Source organism: Ostrea edulis, chromosome 4 (assembly GCF_947568905.1).
Source record: "Ostrea edulis chromosome 4, xbOstEdul1.1, whole genome shotgun sequence".
In the NCBI taxonomy this organism is placed as follows: domain Eukaryota; kingdom Metazoa; phylum Mollusca; class Bivalvia; order Ostreida; family Ostreidae; genus Ostrea; species Ostrea edulis.
In genome coordinates, this window is record NC_079167.1 from 83,102,251 (window position 1) to 83,127,917 (window position 25,667).

At 36.3% G+C, this 25,667-nt stretch overlaps 1 protein-coding gene across 1 annotated transcript; it reads right to left on the minus strand.

Annotated features, from left to right (window-relative positions):
• LOC125671503 (uncharacterized) lies at positions 1–24,770 on the minus strand. The gene is made up of 12 exons (XM_056163982.1): positions 24,624–24,770; positions 10,114–10,326; positions 8,688–8,803; positions 8,488–8,579; positions 8,014–8,403; positions 6,934–7,260; positions 6,778–6,843; positions 6,598–6,690; positions 5,397–5,801; positions 3,025–3,192; positions 2,293–2,417; positions 1–2,247 (listed from the first exon to the last, which is right to left on the minus strand). The coding sequence occupies exons 1-12, from the start codon at positions 24,768–24,770 to the stop codon at positions 460–462; spliced, it is 3,930 nt and encodes a 1,309-aa protein (XP_056019957.1). The 3' UTR covers positions 1–459.
• Positions 24,771–25,667: the final 897 nt, after the last annotated feature.

Sequence of the window (25,667 nt, forward strand, 5' to 3'; positions counted from 1 at the left end):
AATAAGAATGTTTTCATTCAAAGCAATAACACTTTCAGAACTCTGTATATTTACAAAAACACTAGCACTAGAAACCAAGATTCAGAGACAGGTGAAATAATATATCAATGATACATGGGATGAATGTGATTATGTTAGCGATAACTTAGAGTTAAAAAATCTTGTATCTACCCGAAGGAAGGACACAACCCAAATATCATAAATAATATAGCTTCTTAAAAATTATGAAATATAGTAGTTTAAAGTGAAAAAAAAGTGAAAGCACAATCAACAGCACACAGCAATCATTCTTTTCATCGACGAATACGCCGAGACACACATCTTCCAATTCACGCCCTCGCTTAGTCCGAGATGATGACGTCTGGAATGGAAAGGGCGACAACTCCGCCCAAAGGTTCATTTCTCGTTGATGCTTCCGTTGAAGGAAGTTTATTACGTCAGACTGCGAGAGCCCCGTCATCACCTGCAGTTTTTACACAGTTTCCTACAGTTATTATCCACATACTCGTCGATTCCGCACCACTGCGTCCACTGGGGACACCGTGCATCCACGTCCACACAAACCGACCGCCGAACAGCCGCCGTGGAGTTTGATTGTAAACCCATGTGAGAGTTTTCATAAAGTTTTAAATTAAGATCTAACAGAGGTTGTGTGGGAAATGGCTCTGTGGGAACATTTGGTGGTCGCGTGGACACCGAGTAGTACCAGTTGACGTCACTGGCCGCCTGCACCCGCTGGTACTGACCTGGCTGTGTTCCAAGGTTGTTCGCTAGGTTTATGTTAGCTTGGCCGAAGTTTGCCCCCATAAGGGCGCTACTGAATAAGTTAGTAGACTGTTGTTTCTGATATTGTACGTTCTGATTCACTGGTGCGTTTATAAATTGTCTTTGTTGCTGTTGCTGCTGCCGTTTTTGTTGTTGCTGGTATTGCTGTTGCTGCTGGTACTGCAGGTTGATTTTGGCCTGCTGTTTTTTGGACGACAAAATGGCGGGTGGTGGATATGTTACTGAAGAACGAATTGGCGTATTTAAGCCAAGTGACTGACTTTGAACTTGTGCTCGTCTAAAAATGTTGTTTCTAGCTTGCGTATTTTGTTGTCTGTTCTGTTGTTGATAGATAATTGGCGCTGGTGTGTTTTGTTGGATCATCTGTTGTTGATAGATGATTGGGGCTGGTGTTGTCTGCCTGTAAATATGTTGTCGGGTAGCAAAGTTCGGTTGAAAACCCACAGCCATATTTTGGTTATAGATTTGATTTGTCTGCATATTACTGGTTTGTTGAACCTGTTGGAATTGGGCATTTGTATTTTGGAATCGAACGTTTTGATTTTGGTAGTTGTACAGATTGTCAGTGGGGTAGTATTGGTTGACACCATACATATTCTGGTTATTAAAGAAGCGTTGTGGTGGGTGCGTCGGCAGTCGAGCCGGTGGTCGTGTTGGTGGGCGTGTCGGAGGACGAGTTGTCGGACGTTTTGTGGTTGTGGTTGTTGTTGTGGTGGTTGTGGTTGTTGGTGTAGTTGTTGGTGTGGTTGTTGCTGCTGTAGTTGAAGTCGTGGTAGGAGTTGTCGTTATGGGTTCCATGCCCTCTGGCGGCGCCTCTTGAATCTTAATATGCGGGCTAATCTCCCCTACTGGTTCTCGCTGTTTAATAGGTTTCTTTTTGAAATTTGCTGTGGCTGGAGTGTGTCCACGAAACTCTAATGGTAATGCCTGGGTGGGTGTGGGAGTTTGAGGTTCTGGAAATTGTTGCTGTCCGTGAATTTGATTGCCTGTTTGAAGTGAATGAGAGGCCGTCTTTTGTTGGAAGTTTATATGCATATTGCTGCCATGGATATTCCGTTGCTCTCCCATTCCTCCGTGCCATGATTGGATTGATGCCGTTGGTTGAGCATAATCATAAGCTTGTTGCTGGTTATAGTTCACTTGAGGTTGCACTCCCCCTAGACCGTCATATTGCTGAAAACCAGACTGCTGATATACCGGTACTTGAACTTGCGTTTGGGGTTGCTGATAGATAGGTTGAGGTTGCTGAATGATTTGTGGCTGTTGGTTGAAACCCGATTGAGGTTGCTGCACCATGTACTGTTCCTGATACTGTTGGGCCTGCTGGTTGCTCGACTGGATAGAGGCCTGTTGCTGAAAACTTTGGTCCAATCGAACACTCTGTTTTACATTTGGTTGCTCTTGAATGATAGTTTGCTGGATGTAGTTGGGTTGTTGAATGCTTTCTTGTACAGCTTGTTGCTGTGTTTGCTGGATGTAGTTGGGTTGTTGAATGCTTTCTTTTACAGTTTGCTGCTGTGTTCTGGTTGATTGTTGCTGAATTTGGTACTCCTGGGTGTGTTGTGATGTCTCTTGGTATTGTGTCCTTGTCTCTTGGTACTGCTGTTCACCATTGGATGGAGTCAGTTTTTCTAAAATATAAAACAAATTATGAATTTTAATGAAATTGGCATTGAAACGCGTATCGTCAAAATGGAATTCGACTTTTTATAACATTCGAGACTGTATTACTATAATTCACAAGTGTGTTAACCATATACTACTATCGATATAACATGCATGAGGCCATACAGACCCCATTGATTTTAAATCTTGGACTTAAAGGTAAAACCTTGTTAAGATAGTGATTCATGTAGAAAATATCGAAAGCAGAGAACGTGTTAAATCATAGACATAGTAAGGAATGGGAGGAGGTTAAGCGGTATTTGAGACAGAGGAAAGCAGATCCAGTTCGGAGGGTCGATATCGCATGCAGGAAAAAAACCCGGTCATTCATGCTCAGTACTCACTCTGCTCTCAATACGAAACCCCAGACCTTAAAAAATAAGTACCTACATTACACATACATTCTGCTAAACTGTAAAGCACAGAATTTGATAGCGCTACTTAATGTGCAATTAAGAGCATGCAATTACAATATGTTGACACTATACAATCTATGCGTGGTAGATTATAGTATTTGAAATGGTCACGTGGATACACAAACTACTGATAGTCACAGGTTGGGGTGATACTGACCTGCTGGAGGAAGTGGAATTATGGGAGGTGGTGGGACGTAGCACGACTTGCATGTCCGACGACAGTTCTCAAAGACGTATGAATTTCTTTCACAATAGACTTTCCAGTAGGGGCAGTATACGTCCTTGTCTACACAATCCAGTGGGATGGTGGTTGGAGGCAGAGTAGCTAAAATAGTCAAATAATGACGTCATTTTTAGACTTTTACTAACAAACTAACACACAACTTTAGGAAAAACATGATAACTTCAGCTTTTCCTGGGTTCTCCATCGGCAACTTCGTATATTTACGTAGCAATATCACTTGCATATGGTGTTTATGTCTCAACTGATTCGAACCGTGAGAGCATGTTTTGCGTATGATAATTTTTCAAACTGAAGCATTCTACTGACAAATAAGATAATGTTACAGAGGTTTCAATAGCCTCGTTTAAGGACAGCAATTTCAAATTCTATGGTCGTTTTGATAATCTAATTTGCAAATACAACCTGCCATTCGATCAAATGCTGTCGGACATTTTTTATACCAATTGTTAGACCGTATTTTACTAGTTACTGATTTTGACTACGGATTACTCCAGTTTACCTGATCAAGATAAAGGGCTTACGGCAGGTGTGACCGGTCGACAGGGGATGCTTGCTCTGGTGTGTCTAGAGTTCCATGTTTGGCTTACTCTCGATTTTGTATTCTTTATAGGATTTATGGGATTAATCACAGTTCGTTATATTTGCTTTTTTTTAAAAGTGTCTCAGCAACAGAAATTTTACTAAAAACAATATTGGAATTTCGTCTATTGTGCTAATTTTAAGAATATTTAAATTCGTAAATTATTATCCAAATAATTAACCTTTATAAACTGTACATTAAAGAGTTCCAATAAGATTTTGTTTTGGTTTCAGCTAATCAAGTGACGCTTGTGCCTCGAGTAGAGATCTAGTATTGAAACATTAAAAAAGGACTTAATGTTTATTCTCATCAAATTCAATAATATAAGGGGTATTTAGATATCATTAAATTCTTGTCGCAGTAGGGTACGTACGCTTTATCGTTTGGAGTGATGATTTTAGAATTTTATTATCAAACCAGTTGCTATTTCCATGGTTTCTTTTTAATATAGATTAATACATTGTTCTCTTATAGTCACGACTAGCACATTTATTACACAATTTTTAGACTTAATGATAATAGTTGTGTATTTTGAGAATACTAATATCATGTAACTTTGAAGGATATTTTATTTTGGTTGTTCAAAGTTTATTTGTTATTTGTATATTTCCCTTTCTCAATTTAGAGCTCATTTTTACAGATATTTTGGGTCTCAAAACTCCTTCACGACAGACAAAAATGACCTTGAAATGAAATTTTTGTAATAGTCTATTATTACTTTTTAAATGTTGTGGCACCGCTAGCCTAAAAGTGAAAAATGCAATCCTTAGTCTGGACTAGGGACAAAACACCACGTGACATTCCCAGCGATGCGGATTAGCGGAACGTTGACGTCAGACTATGACCTTTAACATTGATTACCGTGATTGAAAAAGCAACTGACGGGAAACGGGACCAGAACATGAAACTCCATCGTAATTATACATATTTATGTCAATTTAAAATCGATTATGGATCTCAGACTGAAATATCTGATGAAATGGCTCTACCATTCGTTTCTATTACAAGGAAATCAAATCTGAATTTCATGATGGTTGATGACTTTTAGAATCCGACTCGGAATTCTACAAGACTGCGAATCAACTAACATTTCCAGAGGGAGTTTCGCATGGATCCAAAATGACTGAATATTTTGGTCATTACTGGGGTTTAAGTTCATTTCTCTAAAATTAAAATAATTTTCGAAAAATATATGTGTAAATCACATTCCAACAGAACACAAGCTGGGTCGCTACGGAAATAACATTCTGGGTGTCGGGTGTTTGATTATAGTATTCACGAAACTTGATTTTATAAGATCTCACGACTTAGGACTGAATGAATATAAAATATATATCAATTTATTTAATGCTGCTTTTTTTTCACATGCAAGTTCATGGAAAAATTTGAAGAAAAAAGATTAAAATGAGTACAATCAATCAATTTTTCACAGATTTTACTGGACACTGTAGCTGGTCGTAAGGCCGTTTGTAAAACGAAAGTCTGGTTGTGCTGCAATAAAACGCGGCATAACTGTTAAAAACAATCACAATTTCGTATACATTTTTTCTTTGATCGTACTAATGTAACCCTTTGTCCTAATTAAAACCGGCTGAAACAGATGAATTTCGAAATCTAAAGTCATCACGTGATACACAAGCTAACACCATATACCAAAATACGTCATGGATCTTACCCGTCACATATCTACAATGATTATACTCACGGGGCGGGGGAACATAGGGAGCAGCGGTGGTAGAAGGTGCTATTGTACGGGAAGTAAACACTCTGCGTGACCGGAAGTCTGGGTTTTGGCGCTCTTGGATTTGTCCACCGCTTGATGCGGACGCTTGTTGCTGGGAGGCCATGCTTGCAATAGAACTTTGCTGTGATTGGAAGTTATTGCTCTTAGACTGCTCTCTTCCCTGGGACTGTACGCTGCTGGACATGGTCTCTTTCTTTTCCGTGACTTGACTAGAAGAATGGGTTTGATAGATACTGAGGGATGTGTGTTGTCGCCCTTGGGATCGCAAGGCGCTAGAGGACGCTAATTGGCTCTCCACCGCTCTGGCACCCCCGAAACGAAAGTTGTCAGAAGCCGACAAATCTAACTGGTTCTGGCTGGCTAGCGCTGTCCCTGTAATGCAGGACATCGATTTTAATAGGATGCGCACGCATGGTGGATAATTTGTACGACAAATTTGCTTTTTGCTTACCATCTCTTTTGGTCATGCTCACCTCATCACTTTTGGATGATAAGCAATTTTGACGAATACTATATGATGTCATGAGCTACTTGTTTTATTTTGACTTTATTCTCATATTCTGTGGTGTATATTTGATATTATTTAAATTTCCATCAAATTTTGACCAGTTAGTGGTGAGATACGGATTACTTTACAAACACTGATCAGTTGTACATAGGGAATGCTGATTGTGGATGGAGTCTGTTAACAAAACAAGGGAAAGGACAAGTGTTGTGTAGCAAATAAAGGGAGAATTATCTGGTGCAGTTGAACTCGGGAGTTCGCTAGGTGGACAGTTCGCTATAAAACTGACACAAATCCAGATTTTATTACCCTCTCTGCATACTGACAAAGTCTCGACTAATGACATAAGATACATCCTCCTCTCATTAAAATGTCTCACAAAAACACACACAAAAAAACAGTATATCATAATTTCGCAAGGTGAATACGAAAAAAAAAAAATTGTAGTTTAAAAACATGGTACATTAAATTTTACACAGTGCTCGGTGCTACAGTGGTCCATGCTGCAGTGCGCAGTGCTACTGGTGTGGAAATTAGTATGAAAAGAGGGAGGACTTCTATAAGGATAATATCGAATGAAAAGGATCGCATTGAGTAAATTCGGGAAAGGGCGGGAAAGAGTGAAAACGAGGCGGACAGGACCTGTACCCATGTTACCTGTGTTTCGCCCTTTAAAGTCAGTTAAACTTAAAGATGGACGGGCATTTTCTCTAGGTATCGCTTTAACCCGTCTGTCTTTTATTGCCTTTTCTGTAAATCAAGAGAAATTCTCCATCATCAGAAAAAAATTCTCTGAACAACTGTTAATACTTTTAAATCAAATACTATTGAAATTACCTCTCTGAGACGTCGAAACTAAGGACGAGGATGGTTTGTAGGTGAATTTCATGACGTTTCCGTTGCCTGAAAGAAACGTGACGTGGTTAGAATTTCTGGTTAGAGTTTTGATCCGCCACCATGATTAATTCTACTGATATGAGTGTCATCTGTTACCTATCGTCAAGGCGACCTTGTTTGTATTTGGTTTAAGCGGCCTCATGCTGGTGACGGTTTTCTGTAAGGTCGATATTTTGGGCTGAGGGTTCAAAACAAACTTCGGCGCACGCGTTGTTGTTGGTTGCCAAAGTCGCACAGAAGTGAACCTATTTCGTGGACGTTGGAGGTTAAAGAAACTCGCCTCCTGGGTGTCGGAGACGGGTTTCCGGCGGGAATCTCTGTCGTTTCTTGACGTCATTTGAACGTACCTCCTGCCATGTTCCGTCTTGTCGTCCGTCGGTCCAGCGCGCATCCCAGAAAACGACGACGACGCCATCCTATTTCCTATGAGACAATAAACAATCCACTGAATAACAAGACCTACACAGAGAGCATGCGCAACCTGGAGAACTGGGTTAACAGTAACAAAATACCAAGATTAAAAACGGAAAGAACATACAGTCTCTACAAAGGAAATGCGTCACAACAATTCCTGTCAGAGATTTACAACAGCTATCGCATCGAATTATGCCAAGAATTAGACGCGTCAGTTCTACATCGCCAAAACATCGTCCGACCGCCTCTAGATAGCCCTGTCTCGTCGATAGATTTTTTAAATAACGTCGAAGATGGAGCAATATCAAGAAAGCCGATTGCGATCAGTCGCACTAAGATGCTGTTGAACGTGTTTAAGTGTTGGGCGGATGTTGAAGTGGTGGTCTGTCTGTCTCTATGTCTCTGACAGGAGGGTTCACCTATTCCCCCGGAGTACCTCGCCACGACAGGACCTGTCACCAGCATTCACATTCTACCCAAAGTACAATAGTTCTACCCACTCTATGTACGAAATGTGATGAAAAGGATTAGGTAAAGTGCTGAAGGAGGTCATGCCAGCTTCGTGGTGTTTGATAAATGTGTTAGAGTTATGGTATTTAGAAACGGTGATTAGAACAAACAATCTACAGTGAAACTACAAGAGGAAAAAACCCTTATTGTGTGGGCAGTTAACACTAAATTCTACATTTGATATTAATATTCAAAAATAGTTCAAACACACATTACAAAGTATAAGTCATGCAGTATAAGACATGCACTCACTGTTAGATCCCGGGTCTGCTTCCAGTCGCCGACGAATCGTCGCTTCCGTGGAGAAGCCACGGTTCCATTGTCGGACCGACTGTGGGGTGGTAACTACAGGGTCCTTAGCCCAGGCCAAGTGGACTGTCTTTGACGGACCTTTTCCTGCCAGTAATGTCTGCTCTATCAGCTTCTGTTGGGTGCGGAGCTGCTCCTCTAGCGCCCTCTGTTTTTTGAGCGTTTCCTGTAGCAGGACTTGTTGTGTCTCCAGTGCAGTTCTGTGTTGGTGCTCCAGCTTCGTCAATTCCGTGTTTGATGATTGTAATCCTCTTGATAGCTGTTCACTTGACAACGTGGGAGGTAGAGTGGTCTCCACCGGTTGCTGAATGGTTGGTGCAGTCGGAAATTTATCTAAAAATTCAAATTCATTATTATTAATAATTCTGATCAGACTTCTAAGTTTACATGCGAAAGTTTAATGGAGAATGAATTCACCTGCGCAGAGCTTGTCTGAACACACTTCTTTAGCGTCACACTTCTGGCAAGTCTCGCCCTTGCTGTAAGGAAGATCCCCGAACGTATTTCCCCTACAATATCGAGGAGTGTTAAAGCTAGCATGAATGGTTGAAAACCACGGATATTTGAAATCATTATATAGATGCATTTGTGACGAATAAAGGGGCGGGGTCTCTTACTTAGGATCATATAGACAGTAGAGGAACCAGGCTCCCGGGATGAACTCCTCCGGCATGGTCAACTCCTGGCATTTTGTAATAGCACAACCTATCCGTTGAGTTTTCGCCCATACAAGCTGGAAAAAAGGTTCTAATTAGAATATATTGGGTCATACAAGCAGGAAGAAATGTTCTATTTAGAGTATGTCGGGTCAGACAAGCAGGAAGAAATATTCTAATTCGAGTATATCGGGTCACACAAGCAGGGACAAAGATCCTAATTAGAGTATATCGGGTCAGACAAGCAGAAAGAAAGGTCCTAATTAGAGTATGTCGGACAAGCCGGAAGAAATGTCGGGTCCATGCAGGAGATATTTCTGCAATTTTTCTAGATTATTTTAGTAAACAGTTTTTATGGGGGTTATTATATTAAAATGTATATACATTGCACAATTTGGTTCTTTAATGACATAGGCAAGACAAGACATCTTAGAGAAACAGCTTTAGACGATAGGAAGTTTTCTTTAATTTCCTGTTCCCACTTATTGCCCCCTAGAGTTTACAATGAACAATTGTAGGTATATGTTTATGTATGAAAATCTATCATAAATTCAGGTGGCTTTCGAGTTTTAGATTTGTCAGTCCTTAAAACTATTTAGAGTTTTAACAGAGTCTGAGAAAAATGTTCGATTGCTAAACTTTAGATACTGCAGTTTAAGGTAGTAATGTTGTAACGAAAGTACTTACTTTTGTGCACGTATAGCATTATTGAAATCAGATGGACGCAAGCAATCGATTTTAAAATAAAATCAAAATACATGTAACCAGGTATTTCTTGAATATGATTTGTCTGTAATCATAAAAAAGAAAGATTTTTAGGGTGTTTAAAGTGAATATAGAATTTGATGTTTGAGGGTGTTTAATGTAAACATAGAATTTGATGTTTGAGGGTGTCTAAGATTTGTCTGTGAACATAGAATTTGATGTTTGAGGGTGTTTAATGTAAACATAGAATTTGATGTTTGAGGGTGTTTAACGCAAACATATAGAATTTGATGTTAGAGGGTGTCTAAAATTTCTCTGCAAACATAGAATTTGATGTTTGTGGGTGTTTAATGTTTGTCTGTAAACATAGAATTTGATGTTTGAGGGTGTTTAATGTAAACATAGAATTTGATGTTTGAGGGTGTCTAAGATTTGTCTGTGAACATAGAATTTGATGTTTGAGGGTGTTTAATGTAAACATAGAATTTGATGAGAGAATCTTCTATCTTTGAATATAATTGCTGTAAACGATAACCTATAAATGTCAACTCCATACCAGTGGCGGAATAGAGGGGGGGGGGGGTGCTTTCTAGATTGTTATAAACTCATCTGCCTGTTTCAATCAAAGTAGTGGTTAACTACTTCTGAAAGTTAAAATTCATTTTACAATGCCACAAAATACCTGCGTGTAACTACAGGCTTCCGCGCAGTCCCCGGACATGCGCCACGAGTACCGCTCGCTATACCAAGCATCTATGGCGCGCTCGAGCAGAACGTTGTCGGGTAGACTCGACTCAAAGTAGTACATGTTCTCGCCATGACTGCCGTACCGAAACTCGTAAATACAGTTGCTTGTCCACTTGGCGGCCTCCGACGCCAGATTGTTATCCCACACCTGTCAAAATTTGTAAAAATAAATAAATGAAAATAAGATTCTAAAAAATCAGTGTATTCTGTGAGCATAAACCTTTTGAAAAATACTTGCTATTAAGAAAGAAATTTCATTTATCAAACATACATGGGGGTATGAACTGCGGGCTTCACACCGGCACACTTTTCATGAAGCACTAACGCGCTTCTTGGAAGGTACGCCGGCATGAAACGTTGTTGTTCATTATTTTCAAGAATAATTCCCCACCCTACCCCCACCCCTGATATTTACATTCTAATTTCCTTTCTGTCGGAGAATTCCAAACCGATAAAATACTAGTCGTACTATATTTATCAAGATTTATACGCACATCGTTCACATTCATGAGGAAATGGCTACCATTTCAATTGGTGAAAATATCGACGATAAAAACATTGGAAATGTAAATATTTCATTACTAATGCAGAAAAATACTTGGACATTGACTAGGTTTTGATTTATTGATGACATCGAGAAACGTACTCAATCTTCATAAACGCTATATATAGTTGCTTGAAGCGCCAGTGAAAATTACAATTAGTCACTCTAATTAATTAATGAGACTGCTTATATTGATGATTAAAATCTTACACGGAATTCACGTGTAAACTGACAGGTTGTACGTTCGCTGGTTCTTCGTATTTTCTGATTCTTAGAAAATCCTTTATTCACGTTTTTAATATTTTGACTAAGTTCCTTTAGAGTCATATTTCAATGCTTGAAAAGGATGACAATGGAAGTAGGCATGCTTTAATGGCTAGAAAGCTTGACAGTTTTCCATATTGAATAGTTTGGCAGTTAAGTTAAATTTAGTCACGTTTAGACTACGTTGACAATGAAAATAGCATGCTTTAAAGTTTAGACTAACCTGACTTTGAATAGTTTAACTTTTAAGGTAGTCGAACTTTAAAGTTTTTAAGGTAGTCGTGCTATAAAGTTTAGACTAACTTGACTTTGAATAGTTTAACTTTTAAGGTAGTCGTGCTTTAAAAGTTTTTAAGGTAGTCGTGTTTAAAGTTTAGACTAACTTGACTTTGAATAGTTTAACTTTTAAGGTAGTCGTGCTTTAACGTTTTTAAGGTAGTCGTGCTTTAAAGTTTAGACTAACTTGACTTTGAATAGTTTAACTTTTAAGGTAGTCGTGTTTTAAAGTTTTTAAGGTAGTCGTGCTTTAAAGTTTAGACTAACTTAACTTTGAATAGTTTAACTTTTAAGGTAGTCGTGCTTTAAAGTTTAGACTAACTTGACTTTAAATAGTTTAACTTTTAAGGTAGTCTTGCTTTAAATTTTAGACTAACTTGACTTTGAATAGTTTAACTTTTAAAGTAGTCGTGCTATAAAGTTTAGACTTGCTCCACATTTTTCACTTTGAATTGTTTAACATATTAGGTAGGCATGCTATTGTTAGATAAGTTTATTGTATATTAGGTAGGCATGCTATTGTTAGATAAGTTTATTGTATATTAGGTAGGCATGCTATTGTTAGATAAGTTTATTGTATATTAGGTAGGCATGCTATTGTTAGATAAGTTTATTGTATATTAGGTAGGCATGCTATTGTTAGATAAGTTTATTGTATATTAGGTAGGCATGCTATTGTTAGATAAGTTTATTGTATATTAGGTAGGCATGCTATTGTTAGATAAGTTTATTGTATATTAGGTAGGCATGCTATTGTTAGATAAGTTTATTGTATATTAGGTAGGCATGCTATTGTTAGATAAGTTTATTGTATATTAGGTAGGCATGCTATTGTTAGATAAGTTTATTGTATATTAGGTAGGCATGCTATTGTTAGATAAGTTTATTGTATATTAGGTAGGCATGCTATTGTTAGATAAGTTTATTGTATATTAGGTAGGCATGCTATTGTTAGATAAGTTTATTGTATATTAGGTAGGCATGCTATTGTTAGATAAGTTTATTGTATATTAGGTAGGCATGCTATTGTTAGATAAGTTTATTGTATATTAGGTAGGCATGCTATTGTTAGATAAGTTTATTGTATATTAGGTAGGCATGCTATTGTTAGATAAGTTTATTGTATATTAGGTAGGCATGCTATTGTTAGATAAGTTTATTGTATATTAGGTAGGCATGCTATTGTTAGATAAGTTTATTGTATATTAGGTAGGCATGCTATTGTTAGATAAGTTTATTGTATATTAGGTAGGCATGCTATTGTTAGATAAGTTTATTGTATATTAGGTAGGCATGCTATTGTTAGATAAGTTTATTGTATATTAGGTAGGCATGCTATTGTTAGATAAGTTTATTGTATATTAGGTAGGCATGCTATTGTTAGATAAGTTTATTGTATATTAGGTAGGCATGCTATTGTTAGATAAGTTTATTGTCTGTTAAGTAGCAGCAATAGCTGGGGTACAGAAAATACGACGAACTTTTTGCCTCGGTTTCGATCGGTTGCGGTCATTCGCTGTGTAAGACGGAAATGCCACCAGGTCGAATCACAGTCTTTGTGGCAGAAGTATCGGAGTTAGCATGTTTTATCACTTTCTGGTTCACCGACCATAAAAAGATTGCATATTCTAGTCTTGATATGATGAACGTCTGGTGTGATTTGTACGTCTATAAAAAGATTACAAAACCACACCAAGACTTCATATAAGCAATTAGATTTCGGACATCAATGACAAGCAGACGATCTGTATACACGGGGTTGACAATTTTACTCCTCATTGGTGAATCTTTTTACCATTGAGCGACGTATGCTTATCAAAACTATTTTTTCTCCCGATTTTATGTTTTTCCTTCTATGGTTATCATTCGATGCATCGGAATATTGTCTAGTATTGAAAACAGTTTGGTATCAAGATCCAGACATGACGTCATTGAAATGAAACTTTACTCCGAAACCACTAATGGACTTTTCCGTAATCAGAATCTGTCGAACTAAATGAATAATGTTTCATCTCGGATCGATTGCGTAAAAATATATTGAAAGGTGTGATTGCTAAGTAAAAATTAGTTGATGTAGTGAGATTAAAATTGGTTTGACATTCAGTAATTTCAAATGTTATATTCACCTCTTAAACATTGAAATCAAGAAATCGATGTTTATGCTTGTTTTGAAAAACGACAGTCAGTTTCTGACAACGTAACCTCAGCGGAGTCGGTGGACTTCGTAACACGCTTTATACCACTTGACCACTTTGACTAGATTCATAAACCATGTGTGATTAATTATTTTAGGTAATTAATAAGTAGCATCTGTATGTAAGGAATAAATATCCGGTTTGTATTATGAACGATTAATACAATGGAAGCAACACGGGTGATTCGCATATTTTTTTTTGGATATTCTAATTTGGAGCATTTCTATTTTAAACAACCCCAAACCGAAACAAACCCCAAACCGAAACAACCCCAAACCAGAACAACCCCTAACCAAAACAACCCCAAACTGGAACCATCCCAAGGTACATTTTTTTTTTTACATCCAGTACAGTTGAAATGTGTTTTCCGACAAAATTCAGTAAAGTGATAAAATTAAACTTTTAGAGATCATTAAAAATTTGATTTTTATGCCCCTGCCCTCCAAAAAAGTGGGTCATACTTATTTTGTATGAATCAGTAGATGATATAGTACCAATATTTTGAGCTCCTTTACCCCAGCTCATCGACTGTCATGAGTAGAAATAACCCACTACTGAGTTTTATGTTAAACTAGTAAAGGTCATGATGACTGTACTTTGAACCCATCAACTGTTATTCGACTGAAAACATTAAACTTCATAGACAATGTTCTGCAGATGACTATTAAATATATTTTCAAAAGGTCGAAAGACTCTGGGTTTCTACTACGAGCACAGCCATATCTGTTCAACTGATAACTAGCAAGCCCTTTCTATGAGTTGATATTAGATGATGATCGCTAATATATGACAGCATTAATTTTCAGATTATAGGCCACAGCCTTTCTACCTGGCACACACCCAATGAGTAGAGAAAGTATTACCTAATAGTCATCTAACTTAAAAAGAAGAATGGTGATGACCAACGAATACTGATATTAAAACCCGTGATCGAAATTAAAGTTATAGTTTTTACAACGCATATATCAATTACCGCTGGGCTAATAATGAAAGCACCCTTCAGTACATACACGTGACTTCCATTGATGTTCAGGTCAAAAGGTCAAATATCGCCAAATTTTATATAACATAAACTGTGGAATCATATAACTTCGCGGGGACCAATTTTTGCGGATTCCGCAAGATTTGACGTAATTTCGTGGATGGGGTTTCCGTGCAGTGGAACATCGTTTAAATTTTATATTTCGTTGTGTTTTGAAATTCGTGGGGTGGAGGTACTCACAAAATTTGAGTCCCCATGAAAAATTTAATAATGCTACATTATTCCAGTTTTGGGGGGAAGGAAACATATATGTACTTATTTACAAACTTATTCGTTCAAATACGGGTTCTCCGAACATCCTGGTTCCTTGATATGTATATTAGATACACATGTGAAGGACGCTCGAACGTTTGCAGGTTCTGAGGTTTAAACGATGCTTATGTTTGAAGTTCTATTGAAACACTACTAGCCGGAGGCAGATCAATGCCTTTAATGTCATATCTAATTTTCAAAACAATTGCCTGTTCATTACCGACGATTCTACTCGCGTTTCTTGTAACAACATACTTTGGAAATCTACAGCTGTAGTAAGCGATATTTTCACACATCAGTAGAGGTAGTCATTTCTGAATTTATGTCAAGGTCAGTTTAAGGTCACAATTTCGTTCTCATCAAGACCTCTGAAATTTTGTTAATATCTAATAAGAAAGATATTTAGTATTTTGCAAATTAAGTAGCATTTTTGAAAACCATCTCCATGTTTTTATCATTATCAAAGCAAACACCACAAGTAATTTAAGGGAAAAAAGAGAAAGAAATATTTCGATCGAAAGAGAAAGAAATATTTCAATCGGGCGTTGCTTTGATTTTTGTCATATTGTTAAGCAAATACAGTCCTCGTGATCAGACTTCAGAAGTATAAATGGGATAAGTCTCATAGTTGTGAAAACTGTATCTACAGAGGCACGTTATTCAGGTGGAAAATGTTGTGAAGAGTTCAAAGTTTTCACAACCGCACTAGCTTAATGGATGGGGCGCCCTAATTATTTCAGCAATATACTATGATTAAATAATTAATTACAGCACTTTACAATGACCGGTTTAACAGCAGAGTATGTTTCTTTTTATCAGAACTATGGGATACGGGGAGTGCAGTAAATTTGCTTGAATGAAAAGATGAAGATAACGAACAGTGATCAATCTCATGAACTCCTATAGGGTGGGAAAGTGACAGTAAAAGTGAACAAATTCCTCCCTTAAAAGTTAATACTTTGGAAGGATTAGATTTCGTGGAGGCTCAATTTTTGTGAATTTCGGGGGTACCTCTATCTCACGAATTTCAAACCAATGATAAATACACAAATCATATAAGTTTCAATGCACAGAAATCATACCCCCCCCCCCCCCCCCCCACACACACACACACCCCGAAATAACATCTTAATGAAACTTTTTTTTAAAGGGGAGGGGGGGGGGGTCGACAATCCACGAAAATTGGCCCTCACGTATTTAAATGATTCCACTGCCGTGTCTTTATCATATATACTGTGTACGGCCTTGTTTTGCTCAGCATAATTAAGCGTGCGCTGGTTATATCGGAGAAGTGGGATGAACTTTTCACCGATTTGAATTCAAACATTTACTAGAAACAAGTAACATTTTCTTTCTTTACTTAAGGTGGGTCCTTAGTCCTGAATTTTTGGGGTTTAGGTAGCATTTTTTTGTTTGGAATCAATAAATTAACATTTAGAGTAATGAAAAAATGCAAATTAGTTAAGGATTTCCATAATAATTTTCATTACAGACACTACTGAAGTCGAGTACCCCTATGTAGATTTTATGGAATGCATTGGAAACAGTTATTTGTCGTTATTTTAAAATAAAAACAACAAGAAAATTGTTTAATTGCATTTATTTATCAAGAAACATGTCAATAACTAAAACACATGTCATTTTCAATATGTTCATCAAGTTTTAGAATAATAAGTGCAGAATTACTGAATTAGCGTTATTCTCCAAAATGTTAAAATACGAATAAATGTGGACACAATTTCCTTATAGCATGGTTTACATATCATTTTTTCTGTTTATATTAGTAGATGTACATCTATTATAGTTATTTATGAACAAAAATCCATACCTTTCCTTAATAATTTCAAATTTATAGCTTCTAGAGTATGTATACCCCCATAAAAAACCGAAGTCTGGCACCATACAGCTGAGCTATTCAAAATCACTCATGGATTAAAATATTATGTAATTTCACAAAAAGACACAGATAATGATTCCTTATCACCTTAGTAAAATGTTTGTGAAAATAAAAGGAAATCTATCGCATAATGGACTTGATAAATAATTTATTGAAAAGGGAGTTATTGTCCTTGGATTCAATATTTTGAAACATATCATTGACTTTTCAAATATAACTAAGACTTTTGAAATATTTTATGGCTGACAATTTTTTTAAAATAACTATTGGAAAAAAACTCCAACAAAATTTATGTTCCAGACATTAAATCATTGACTTTGCAAAATCCTATGACGTCACAGGAGTGTGGAACTACGTTAATACAAATTAATCATAAGAAATGTTTGATTTCAGATTTGGACGATGCCATGCAATACATTGTCTATAAGTCCATATCGCTCTATCATCCTACATGAGGGCTACAGATAAGAGCCCGTGGGCTGACAATAACTGTTTACTACAAAAAACAGAAATCTTGACATTTACATCTATGTATTTTTGTCTAATAGTTTCGCTTTCAATCTTTTGTGACGTTAACAATACTGAATTCGTTGCATACGGACATGGCATTCTTTAGTATTGTTAAATATGGTACTGGTATCAAAGCTGGGACATAGCTCATTGTTATTACGTATCTTATTTAGATATTTCTAAAATTACAATCTTGTAATAAGAATGAGCTGGACGTTTTGTTCATCTTTTATTTATATTCCTGCGGGAGTGATTTATGTATTGGGCAAGTAATGTAAAATTGTCGTGACTGATTTATGTTTTGGGGTCAAGCAGATAATTGTACGTAAAGCCTGATAATAACACCTAACCGATATGTAATTATTCAAAGTGGTCTGTACAATGTGATACAATTGTGAAGGTTGATTAGTCATAAACACAGATTTATCAGTCATCCTGTCCCCCGCGCGAAGTACGCACTAGACGAGGACTCGGACGAATTCAATTCTTAAAAAGTATATGCCAAATCTTAAATTCCTGTGCCTTTTGTTCATTATTCCCCCTCCACCCCACCCCTCAAATCAATCAATAATTTATTTGAAATGAACTCTTAGTATATACAATATAGATCGATAATAGATGTGCAGAAACGATGTCCCACCACAAGCACGTGTATGTACATGTGACACATTCTCATTGACTAAAACCTTTTTTAAAAATTATTTTCATAAGGGAAAGTACATGTTTATATGTCAACTGAATATCAATGTCGTCTAACTTTCTTATTTTCTACAAAAGGCATTGGGATTCAAAAGTAGACTTTGAAAAGTGTGCAATGCGTTTAAAACAAATTAGCAAGCACTTCGAAATGCAGATTAATGTGAGAGTATTGCAAAAATACCTATCTTATGGTATTGTTTAAAGCATGTCACGCGCATGCTCAGGTGCGGAGTTCTCAAGAAAATGTTAAAATTCAATTTTAATTTAGGGATCTCTTCCGGATGGTAACATTGAAGAAAAAATAAAAACATGCCCCCATATATAAGTACTGAATGTTCATTGATTAGCTACTACTGGACATTAAGAGATTAAAGATCAGGGGGCATAGGGGGTGAAAAGATTTATCTGAGTTTGTCCGTCCACAACGTTAACCTTGGCGGATCCAGAACTTTCTCAAGGGGGGGGGGGCATTAAAAGACTGTAGTCTCTTCATTCTCCAAGCCTCTAGCGAGTGCAGGAAGAATCTACGGGGGGTGGGGGTGAGTGGGTTGGTTCAGGAGCGAACCTGAAGCTACTGGCTTCTGACAAAATGAAACTATATATGTTAGTGTTTTGGAACATTTTTATAAGAAGTTGGGATGGGGCGTGCGCCCGGAGTGTCGGCGTTGGATTCGCCACTGTTATACTACGGGCAAGACTTTGGTTTTGAATACATTTTCTGATTACATCAAGATCTTTGTTTTTAATAATTTCTGATTCTTCGGTTTTAACTACTAGCATTATGTCTAATTACATCAAGATCTATCTGGTTAAGTGATGTGCAACATATTGACCAGATTCATATTATACAGGAGTTGTATTTCAAAATTGTTTCCACACCGTTAATTTAGGCTGTATTAGATTTGGATAGTTGACAGGATGTGACAAACAAATAGCCACAATTCACATATAGATACAATAGAGCTAGCCGTAACCCAGCCGAAATCAATTTTCCATCATATGTCAGGTCAATCTAGATACATGTATATACGTGAGGAAGGGAATGAAAATCAGATAAATGTGAAAACCTGGATAATATGTATCCATCGATGAAGCGACCAAGCAAACTATAATGTACAAAGATTTATACCTATTACATCTGAATATCATCAATGTCAAATTCTTAAATTTTCACACAGAATTGTAAAAACTAAAGAAATATTCAATGCTGATTTCACAATCCAAGATTTGTTTGATTTTATATTTCGTAAGACCTAGAATTTATACAAGTTGTTCAGATTTAAAAATTAGACACAAGAATAGTAATCAAAGAAACATTATGTCAGACTTGAATTTTAAGAATTCTAAAACAGGTTGAGGCTGTGCACCAAGATGTGAAGACAGCGTTGGCACGTTAAAGAACCCTCACTGCTACGACCTTGAGCGCCAAGCATAGGTCTACATTTGCAAAAATTTACTGACAGGTGGCGAATTTCCGAATGAAACGAAAAAAATTATGCTATAACTCATCTGAATTATTTCATGATTTGAAATTTGTTGAACAGGACAATTTTTACTCTCCATCAACCTTTTCATTTAACCTTCAAAAACAGGGAACTGGAAGTTGTGTTAAATGGCATTGAAATCATGTATAGAAAACGCTGACCTTGATCTTTTTGTATCTACCTGAAAAATTGATAGGACACAAGGGACTATTACTTAAAAATGGTAAAAATCAGATACAAGAAGTTTGAATCTTGCAAGGACATCCACTGACAACGCCACGGTCATTATCGTAAAACGTGAAAAACGATAGTCATGTAGCGAGTACGACAATGTAGACACATTTTGACGAAAACTTTCTTGATTTCAACTGTAACTTTAAAAAATCAATAGTCAAATGGTAGTATGCTGGACATGAAATATTATTTGTATGAAGGTAAGGAAAAGAAAAGAAAAATGACTATCCACCTGTTTGTTTAAATGTACGGTACTTCCGAGTCTCACCTTAGAACGGGATATCGGAACTAAAAAAAATTGGAACTCTTGGAAAAAGAAGTTCGAAAATTATGCGTCATTTGGGAAACTCTTGTATATAAATTAGTGATGGCTAAAGACGACTCATTTCTGATACAAAAATATCTGCCTAGTTTAAAGATTATTTTTCAGAATGTTGCAAGTGAATGCCCCCCCCCCCCCCCAAAAAAAAACCGATCAAAACGTGAGTTATTGGATTAAATTTGCCCAAGTTAACGCAGAAAATGTTATCTCGTTGGACATACTAGATATTAAAACCAGGACGGAATCGGAGACGAAATAATGGTTCCGATATTCCGTAATGTAAATGGCATGTATGTACTAAATATAGTATTTAACAAGCAAAATTGATTTCATTTATACTTTCTTAAAAAACAATACAAAAGCGCCCCAACATATATCCCTATTCCCCATCCCCTGTACCGAACTTTAAACATCTAAATGAATCTATATTACATAAAATCTACATTTTTTTGGTCTTACGAATAGCGGTGCTATAACCAAAAATTAATGTGGCATTGCTATAAAAGAAAACGAATGTAGCGGTGCTATAACAAAGAAACAAATGTAGCATTGCTATAACAAAGAAACAAATGTAGCATTGCTATGATAATTATAGCATTGCTATAAAAGAAAACGAGTGTAGCGGTGCTATCACAGAAAACGAATGTAGCAATGCTATGACAAGTGAATTGTTCTACCACTATTTGGAGAAACTAGGTCATGGCTGTCAATATCATCTAGTTTTATGATTAACAGCCTTGATATATTTCCCCCAAATATCTACTCATGAGGGTCCCGTGAGGATTCAGGTTAGAATAGGTCCCCTTGCCTATCGCAAGAGACTACTAAATGGGGCGGTCCTTCGGTTGAGACCGCAGAAACCGAGGTCCCGTGTCACAGCAGGTGTGGCACGATAGAGATATCTCCCTGTTCAAAGGCCGTAAGCGCCGAATATAGGTTTAAATTGAGGTATAGCGCCCTTTCCCAGGATTTCGCCTACTACCATATTTAAATGAAAAGTACCTATTACTATTAATAGATTTATTACTTGACCCAGTGGGCATTATTGAATGTAGGAAACCAACTTTATGAAATAGATATGAGGAACAGCTTCTACATGTTTACCATATAAAATATTTCCCTAATTTTGCACTAAAAATTCACCAGAAATACTTTTTATTAATAAACTATATACAAGATATTTCTCTTCTACTCACAACCACCTTCTCTGCTTACATGCATACACATGTATGTCACTATAAACACATCAAATATTTTTCATAATATTGATATTTTCAATTTGTTTGACATTTTACTGAATCGTGTATCAAGATATTTTCTTGACTGTTTTCAAGATTTTTGTTTCATGAAAGGTGTAGATTGCTACGTTAAATTCATATGTATAATATGGTAACCAGAGAGGTTGGAACAACAATGAGTAGATCTACATGTATACGTTTATATCTGGTGTGTATATTTTGTGGAAATTACGATGATTAAAAATTAACGAGCTGAAGTGAAAAAAAAATGATGTGGAATTTTAGAGAATTGAACCGGAGACCCTTAACGCAAAAACCGTTTAGCATACACCACTAGGCTACTCACGTTATTGTGAAGTACTCCTGTCTTATGTGTATATATCGCCACTTTGCAGAGTCTTTTGGAAGATAGGATAACTAGATTAAATTATCAATTTTTAATATGAAGACCAAGTTAAACAGATTTTAATACGACAGTATACTATGATATCAAAAACCCAAAACCCATTAAAGATTTCTCTGGTTTAAGTTAGTTAAAATATACAAACACGTATTTTTTCAATGCCAATTCAGTAATTCTCCATATATCCCATGCAAAATAAGTAAATTTCATTGATCTTGTTTGCGATATTTATGACTGTTTTTGCCAGGAACTGGTATAATTGGTATTTGTTTATTGCTAGATTTACTAAATATCATGGACTATTGAAACAATTTGGATGTTTGCAAATGCGCTATATTGTAGGCCATGTCGTATACTAAGTGCGCTATACCTCTTTGCAGCCCTTCACCGGCAACGGTGACGTCTCCATACGAGTGAAAAATTCTCGAGAGAGGCGTTAAACATTATAAAACCCAACCTTCTAGTCATATTAACCCTTTAGTCGCAAGAGAAGAAATTGGCGACAGTTCTACGATATGCAGATGCCGCGATTGCTATTCGATAATCTTACACTTCTTTAATTTTAGACTTTAGGATATAAGGATGATAATTTCATGAGTTTCAAAAAGAGTTTATGATCTTGGATAGTAAGACAGAAATATGTTTAAAATTTATCAACAATTAAGTGCAAAATGGTGCAGCTGATACAAAAAAAAAAAAAAAAAAAAAAAACAAACAAACAAAAAAAAAATCCTAAAAACAACAACATTGAATTATGTAAATATTTGTCATTTTGCTTTTTATTCTTCTTTTCTATACTTATTGATATATAAATACCCGTGTAAGCCCATTCCATTGCATGTCTATGGTATTGGACTAACTCTCTATTTACAGATTATATCACATGCTCATTAAGATGTATATCTTGAACAATGAATTTAATTCATATTGTTAGATTAAACTATCTTGCTCTATATTATAGAACAATTGAATCATTTGATTATAAGAAAAATATATTTAAATGAAGTAGATGTTGAATTTCAAGTGCAAAAAGGTCAAATTCAAAGACATCTGGCTCATTAATCAGCACATGGACGCCCTTCTTAATTTGTATCCGATTAATAAAGATACACTTGGCAAAATTTTCGTACGACATTCCTTCTCAGGAGTGTACATCCTTAGATACAAAATAATGGCGATGCCAATATTTTTATTCTCTTAAACTGGATTGCAGTATAAAGCAGTAAAAGGATGAACATAATATAGGCAGAAGTGGTGGGTAAAGGTACAGTAAAAACTGATATGGTAACGAGGGCACAGTGAGACTTAAAGCCTTTATTTGCAGGCTTGTTAAATGGGATGTCGAACACTTAGCTACCTACAAGCAAAGCAATATCTTGATTCAATATTGCAATGATGAACAAATCTTCTTAACATTATGGAGTGAGAAACCAAAGTTCTGCAGCATTTATTTTATTAGAACTGTCCAAATTGAAATTTTAATTTGTAGTTTGATATTGATAGCTGTACAAGGTCATATTTCAAAATGCGCTCCAGTTATTTGTACTGTACACATTGTTTTGTGAAGACGATGTAATGTTTTCTAATTAACACTTCTTTAATTTAATTTTGGTCATGAATATCCAACGACGTAGATGACGTCGCAGCCTTCGACCAGCATAAAACTTTGTGTTTTAGAATTGCAGTCACGCCTGGGTGGTTTTAGAAGAATTTTCTCAACAGTAAATGTATTTTGGTCGTGACAGGGTCCCATCACCTGAGAGGTACCTACTGTCAATTTCTAGATGTTTCTCTGCGGCTGATTTATGACTTTCTGATGGTCAGACCAGTGGACCTTCCTGTCCAAGAACCCTGTCACAATACACTATTGCATTTTTATTCATAAAGGAAATACCTATCATCAATATTCCTATGTCAACAAAATAAGCAACTTGTCTGTAAATGATCATGATGTAAACTTGTAGATATGTTCTTATAGATTGTGCTTAAGGGACTTAAAATATGATTGAGCCCTAGAGTTAAAGATGAGAACAAACGAAAATGTCATTTTTAAGCGTGGTCTTTATAGATCCATAAGTCACACGTCAAACGACAAACAAAGTGCTCTTTGTCTAAAAGCATTTACCAGAAGATACAACATGTCTGGACAGGTACATATGGAAGATTCTGAAGTATAACAAGAGGTCAAAGTTTATATGATCAGAGATAAGCTTATATATAAAAGATTTAAATGAAATAATAGCCGTGTTTTTAAATATGTAATTCCAGAAAATAGACGAATATTCTTATACAGTGTATACTAGTATATTTTTTTTAAATTTAAACATTTTCCCCAAATAATATAATCTAGTACTGTTTAATTTTAAATTAGCGGAATTAATGAAGGTTACTGTGCGATGTCCGCCGTGAAAGCTTGAGAAGTGCACGCTTGTTTTCGTTACTAATGGACAAGAGAATAATAACGAACATTCATTATGATGTTTATTTGCGTGCCCTTCATGTGAAAACATGTGTTTTATTGGCAAATAAAAACAACCGCATGATGGATTATGCAATTTTGCTTTACAAACGTGCGATTTTTTATAACCATTTTGTTCAGATTTTATATGAAGTCGAACCACGGGATAAAAACCTGAAATCTACGTAGCGCACTTTTAATGCGATATTGACATGATACCCAAGTGGCGTTTCCATTACAGCGTCAATTTACAGAGTTCAATAATCCCGTTATTAAAAGTAAATACATTGTTTTTCGGTAAAACATCACTAGTTTTCCGAAGTATAATGTTACAAATAATCTCTGTGGTTTAGATTAAAGAAAGAAAATAAAAGTCAAACCTGGTGTGAAATACGGAGATCCACTTTAGCATGCACGATTTATATAAACAGATGATAATAATGAATTTGTTTCGGGTGCATATTATCTATTATTCCGTTTACTTATATTTCATAATGATTCCAGTGAAATTAACATATATCTAATTTTGTATCCACTCGTATTTTTTCAAAGGAATTACAACTTTTTAAAAATAAAAAGGCAAGGAATTTTATTGTGTTAGTGTTCCCTTTCATTTGGACACCTTACCAGTTTCTTCATATTAGAAGCCATCTGAATCCGTCTATATCCATTGTGAAGTTTAAGCACCGTGTCCTGGAGAGCTGCATCGTTGATTTGGCATTTGACGGTTTGTAGAATCAAAAATAATCCTGCTATTGAAAGTGGAAGAAACATGTTGGCGCTCGTAGAGCAGGCGCTGGGACTGACGATCTGGCATACAGTCACGCTTGATTGGACAAGATATACCTCTTTGTGGTCCTCTATAGACAGAGGAGTCCGTCATCCGTATGTCAGTCGAAAAGTGAATGGTTTGACGTCACTAATCGTACAACTATCCGATTGTTGTCTAGTCTTAGTGATTTCATTTGGAACTAGTGGGAGCAACACTGCATGCCTTGGTATTAATATTCTCTGATCAGGCAATGAATGTGCATGTTCAAACGTCTGTAACAGTGATCAAATCGTATGGTTTAGTGTCCGAGTAGCATTATTTGTTTTGTTTTGCAAAATTCATTTCATTTATTAACATCACTAGCCCCGAGGGTCTCTACAGCCCAGTAGCTAAGTACTTCTAGCTCCCGAGGGTTTCTACAGCCCAGTAGCTAAGTACTTCGTTACTAGCTTCAAAATACGGATGTATATTTAATTGCTGGGATAAAATTTAGAAATTCATTCAAAATTAAGGATTATATCTCCCTCATGCATAGTTCTGATCCTTGAACGAATTTGACTCCAGTTTTGGCCCTCTAGTTTTCCTTTTAGCTCTTACAAGTTTAATTTTATTTCGAATTTCCAAAATTTCGGCTTGAGCATCACTGAAGATATATTATTTGTCGAAATGTGCACCTGGTGCATCAAAATTGGTACCGTATAAGTTTTACATTACTGTCATGGCAACGTTTGTTAACTTTGTTTCGTTTGCAGGAACCTAAATATTAATGTAAATTTAATCTCAATGTATATGGCTACATGTGGAACAACCTTTCCCCCGTCTTCGTACAAGTTTACACAAATGTTATCTGTCACAATTAAAACGGTCAGAATAGTTTGCTTTTCATCGTCGCCATTAAG